At 25.7% G+C, this 5,955-nt stretch overlaps 1 protein-coding gene across 1 annotated transcript; it reads right to left on the bottom strand.

Moving 5' to 3' along the window:
• Window positions 1–3,994: 3,994 nt before the first annotated feature.
• On the bottom strand, window positions 3,995–5,259 carry LOC109799362 (CASP-like protein 1B1). Its single transcript, XM_020359895.3, has 3 exons — window positions 4,965–5,259; window positions 4,715–4,838; window positions 3,995–4,483 (listed from the first exon to the last, which is right to left on the bottom strand). Exons 1-3 carry the CDS (start codon window positions 5,198–5,200, stop codon window positions 4,259–4,261), a joined length of 585 nt encoding a protein of 194 aa, XP_020215484.1. The 5' UTR covers window positions 5,201–5,259; the 3' UTR covers window positions 3,995–4,258.
• Between the last annotated feature and the right edge of the window lie 696 nt (window positions 5,260–5,955).

Genomic DNA, 5,955 nt, shown 5'->3' with positions numbered 1-5,955 from the left:
ACACTTACTCATATACAACAACACAAGACTTTAATTCCATTAATAATGATAATAACTCTTTTTTACCCAACAATTAAGAATGTAAAAAATGAAAATAAAATTATTGATACACATGAATATTCATAGATAAAATTTATTATGAATAAAAAATAAATATTATAAATAAATAATAAGTTATAAGTATTTTTTATACTTAAATATTAATGAGACGAATATAGATATCATAATATTATTCACGTATATATCTATTAATATTTAATTACATAATTATATTTTAAATTTATAAAAATAAAATATTTTAATAATTAAATTAAGTTTTTAAATTAAATAATCTTGATTAATAAAATTATGTATAATATTTGAATAATTTTAATTTTGACTTTTAAATTATTACTTTCAAAAAAGTTATTATAATAAATAAAAATTATTATTAAAACATTTTTAAAATTTTATTTATTTTATAAAATAAATATTTATATATATTCAAAAATATTAAAAATATATATATAAATATTTACTTAATGAATATTCGTACAAATGGAAAGACTAATATAAGATAAATAGTTATTCAAGAAAATGAATAATAGCGATTATTAGTTTATTATCTAAATCCACTCTATACCCACTTCACCTCAATGACATTCCTATCAACAACCAAAAAAATAAATAAATAAATAAATAAAAATAAAAAATAAAAATAATATTATTATTAAAGGGGAAAAAGAAGATATTTTTATATCTTTGAGAAAATTAGGGGACACGAAAGAAAGTGAACTGCTGTCTGCTATGGCAGCTGCTAAGATTCTAAACTGAAAGACGTGTAAGTGTACTTGAACTCGAACACTTCTGCTCTTATAATAAAAAATGAAAAATAAAAATTGTTGCCGACTTATAAATTTTAATTAATAACTTAATTATCTACTTCTAAGATTATGCTTTCAAAAATAATGTACCAGCAATGAGTTAGCATTGATTTAAATCTTATTTTAGTATCAAATATCATCGATAATATACTAAATAAAAATCATAACTAATTCATCGTTTTAGAACCTCTTTCGGGATTAGATAAAAATAACCATCTTTAGTAAAAAAATCATTAATAAATATATTTATAATACATTTTTTATTAAAAGATGTCGTACTAATATATCGTTTTAAAATTGATTGATGATAAAATTTCTTAAATATTTAAAAAAATATATTAGATTTTATCTTTTCATTTTTAGATAATCATGTTAATATAATTTATTTTATATTCAAAATTAGAATTTAAATCATGAATACTTTAGTTAATGAACACAAGTCAGATCATTTATATCAATCAGGTCGTCTTTCTTTCAAAAAAAACATAAAATAAAAGAGAAAGTAAGTCCAATAAATTATCAATACAGTTAAAATTGAACTCATAATCTTTAAGCAAGTATCGGGTTCAAGTTAAATGAAACATGATTAAAAAAACTATACTAAAAAATAGCTATTCAGGTTTTTCCTGTAAATAATAATAGTAGATATCATATGTAATTAAAATAAAAAATAAAAAAAAAGCAGGGATCAAAAGACTATTACAATTAAATATTGTTATAAATTATAGGGGGAAATCACAGTCTAATAGCATGTTTGAATACCTTAAAAATTGAGGTAACCATTAATGGATTTTCCTTGGGTTGAGCACAAGTTGCAGGAAGGGGATGATTATTTTAAAGATGAAGGTATTAAGGAAAAGGGATGGAAGAAAGCAACGAAGCACATAATGAATCTCAGCTTGCTTTCTTTCGGAGTTTGGTTTGTTTCACAAGTTGGCCTTACTACTCCTCATTACAAACTTTTTCATTTGCTATTATAACCATCACTTGGATTTTCTGCCATACTTGCATTTTTTTACTGATATATATATATATATAAAGTTTTTTTAGTGCATATATCTTTATTTTACTTTTTTTTCTTAGACTAATTTGCTTGAGACGAAATGTAAATAAAATTTAGTTAAAAATTATTTGAATTCAAATACTATTTATACAAATTAACTATTTATATCTAATTAGTTTACATTTTAATAACATATTATAATTAATTTAATTTTTTTTATTTTTTGGTTAAAAAATCTGATTAGTCATTTTTAGTGTGAAATATTCTCTTAATCACATTCTTTCATTCATAAAATTTAAATTTGATATTTTCCTTTTAAAAAAGTATAATACACTTATAATAATGATTTATGAATCACTTATATTTAAGTGTTTTTTTTCTTTCGAAATATCGTATTTATCATTCTACTAGTATGTAATAAATAAAATATTATATGTTATGAAGGGTCTTAGTAACAAATAATGATATTAAACTAAGAATATAATTATTTCATGAATAGGACTAAAAGATATTATTTAAGTATATTTTTATCTCAAATTTTGGATAAGTTGAATAAAAAAACTTTTAAAAAAATTAAATTAGCATAAATTAATTTTAATTTTTAAAAATATTTTTATACCATTACTTTTTCTCTTATAAATACCTATTGAGAAATTGATCTTATTTGGATCTTCATTTTTACAAACATATTTACACAAACTATGTATACTACACTACAACATTTGTTTCATTTAAGGGTATGTGGATCTTATTTAACTATATATAAAATCTTAATTGAACTACTTTTTAGATCCGGTCTTAGCTAGCCTAGTAATTATGATCAGGTCGACTAAAAATTTAAAAGAATATGTAAAAGTATTTATTATAGCTGAGCCATATAATTTTGTAAAATTTAGTAATTTAAACTATAAATATAAAATATATATACATATATATATATATATATTCATAAACAAAATATATCAATATATAAATATATCTTGGAATATATAAATTTTATTTTAAGAATAACATTTTATCATTAGTTTGGCAAAATTATATGCTTTAAAAATTATGTAATCTATACCAAAGAAAAAAAAAAAACATTATGTAACATCAAGGAAAGTTAAAATAGGCTAGCTGAGAACATAAACCGAATTTGAAAAGATCCTATAGAAAATTTTTTGTAGAGGGTGATAATCTTAAGGGGAAGGTTAAGATTAAATTCATAGAATATGTTTGAAAATAAGTTGGATGTATTTTTTTTTATTGAAAATAAAGAATATTTTTGAATAAATAAATTTTTTTAAATATTTAAATTATATTCAAATATGTTCATAGTGTACGTTGGGTTTATCGTTGAAACCCTATAAATTTACATTAAACAAAGAAAAAAATCTTAACTTGGTACGTTAAAATATGTGAATTTTTGTTTACATGATAGAAACGATTCGAAACACACTCTTGAATATGTTTCCTATTTGGGAAGGTTTTTCTTTTTGGTAAATATTTGGGAAGGTTGATTACTGTTAGATTTGATGTTTTTAAAATTAATAGGTCGATTTTTCCCCCTTCTACAACACCGTCCAAACAATGAGCAAGCTCATCCCAGACAGAGCCCACAAGCCCATTGTGAACATTCCTTTTCTCAGCCCAACCTCTTCACCACTTCCTTTTCGAGCCCAAACTGAAACTACTATAAAAACTCGTGGATTTCCATCGCACACACCCCAAAACTAAAACCTATTGACCACATTCTGAACATTCATTTCCTTCGTCTCTAAGAAGAGAATGTGATTTTTTTTTTAAAGGAATTCAAAATACTGATAATTCAAAAAAAAAATCAAAAGTATTTTTAGCAAATAATAATAATATACAGTTCAAAACAAAACACAAATTGAATAACAATATGAAAAGATAATATGTAAAAAAATCTTATACTCAACTCTTCAATTATATATTTTCATCTATATATGTTTGAGTTGGATCTGTCCTCTAACTAAGATATATCTTTCACATCTAAGTATAAAAATATTTTCATATATCTCGATTAAAGTTAACAGTGAATGTATGTATTGTAGACATAAACATCATTTTGAATTATATTTTTTCTATGTGAACTTTATTTTCTCTTCATAAAACATCTATATTCTTTTAATAGTCTCATCGAACCTTTCTCTCTTCAATATTACATCTTTCACATTTTTTGGGCATGTATCTCTTTTTCAAAAGTAGATACTTTATCTAATCTATAATATTACTGTTGTGAGAGGGGAGCAAAACTAAGAGCATTTTAAAAAAGATGAGGCAATATAAAGATAATAAAAGTACATGACATAATGTATCACACTGCACTAAACACAGGTGCATATAGAAAGCAGAATATGATGCATTAAGTGTAAGCATGCAGATGCTAAATGCGGTTTAGCTTGAGCAGCTTGGTGATGGACATGACAGTAACAACGAGGAGGAGAATGATGCCAATGAAAGATGCAACGAGGGCACCACCACCTCGGTTGCAGTATGCTTCGAATTTGTCACATATCTTCTCCCATCTTGCATGTGAATTACCATTCCTTCCTAACTCTGCCATGAATGTTGCTGCACCATCTCCCGTTGCTGCCAGAGCCATAATCATCTTCACCAAAAACTATATATAGTCAAAAACACTTTTCATATACTATTACAATAAGACTAGCTAGCTATTTTATTTATCCATTAAAATTACAATGTTTGATACTAGATTCAATTTTAAAATTATGTGTACGTTATTTCAACTCTTTATCATTAAATTGATTGTAATAGATCATATTAACTATTTTAAGAAAAGTATCAAATAAATGAAAAATTGTGTAAAATTTGAAGGTACCACGTCTAATATTGCAATGAGTCCAAGGCGAAGTCCTTTGTAATCATATTGGGGTCCTAATATATCCACTGCTATCACCATCAAGCTATAGACACTGGCAATTCCATTCACTATCACGAAGAATCTGCCTCATCGTAAATAAATAACATATACACAAGAAGGTTAAAATGTCTAATATAGTAATAGTTGCAATTCTAAGAAGTTATAAACGAAAACAAAGGGAACTTAAATCATGATTTGTAGAACTAACATAAAAGCAGGAGTGTGGTTAAACTTGGCAGTAAGGGGAATTGTTACTGGGGTGGTTCCAATGGTGGCAACTACCAAATTTTTGGTTTGTTTGTTAAGTGCCATAAGAAGTGTAGCAGATGCTGTGGCCAAAAATGAGATCACCCTAAGGGACAAAAGGACCCACTCCTTGTTGGGCTTGGGATCAGGAACAGCATTGAAACTAAGATCTAACTTTTCACCATTTTCTGAGGCCATTGAGCAAGTATTGGGCACTTCCTGAAGTCAGAAAATGAATGGAGATAATGCAAATGGCATAGGGGGATGGGTTATTATAGATTGGATAAAGCAAAATTGATCAACCATATCATTTGTTAAGTCTAAGAAGCTAAATCTGGGTTCTATGGGAATTCCTAAGGTTGTCTAACCAACTAAATTCAGTTGTTGTTAATTGGTGAGAAATATTATCTGAGTAGCTGCAACTCCATCATTTCAATTGAATCATGTAGCATAAAAAAATAATAGAGAATGTAGTGTTTCATATATCATACACACCCGGAAGTGAGAATTTTGATGGAAGAATTATTATTATTACTACTATCTAGCTAGTACGATGATGATGATGTTAGAACTTCTTAAGTATTTTTTCTTAAAAAGGAAAAAATATAAATCCATGCGATTGATTTATGAATCGATGAGCATGTAAGGTATGAATAAATTAACATATTGTTACAGGTTCAAACTTTATTTATAGTAGCTGCGTCCCCATTGAACTTTGACATTGAATAAATGAAGATGTGCCGTGTGCGTGGTGTGGGTGACATTAATCGGGCTTATCTAAATCAACAAGTCCCTATTAGTGTTGAAGTTTCTAAAAGAATGAGAGATTGGAGAAAACTTATGGAAGAGAAAATATTATTGTATCAGTGAGTTACATCTAAGGTGATAAACATCTATTTATAAAGTCATCAAAACTGTAACTAACTAACAGATTTTATTCTTTTTCTGTTATC

This window comes from Cajanus cajan, chromosome 2 (genome assembly GCF_000230855.2).
Source record: "Cajanus cajan strain Asha chromosome 2, NIPB_CcT2T_4, whole genome shotgun sequence".
Taxonomy (NCBI): Eukaryota; Viridiplantae; Streptophyta; class Magnoliopsida; order Fabales; family Fabaceae; genus Cajanus; species Cajanus cajan.
Note: the sequence above shows the minus strand (reverse complement) of the source record. Positions and strands in the feature narration are given on the sequence as shown.

Coding starts and splice junctions, on each gene's coding strand:
- LOC109799362 (XM_020359895.3), bottom strand. CDS start 5,200: ATGGCCTCAGAAAATGGTGAAAAGTTAGATCTTAGTTTCAATGCTGTT. Junction 4,839..4,964: donor AACCACACTCCTGCTTTTAT/GTTAGTTCTACA, acceptor ACGATGAGGCAG/ATTCTTCGTGATAGTGAATG. Junction 4,484..4,714: donor TCATTGCAATATTAGACGTG/GTACCTTCAAAT, acceptor TTTTTGGTGAAG/ATGATTATGGCTCTGGCAGC.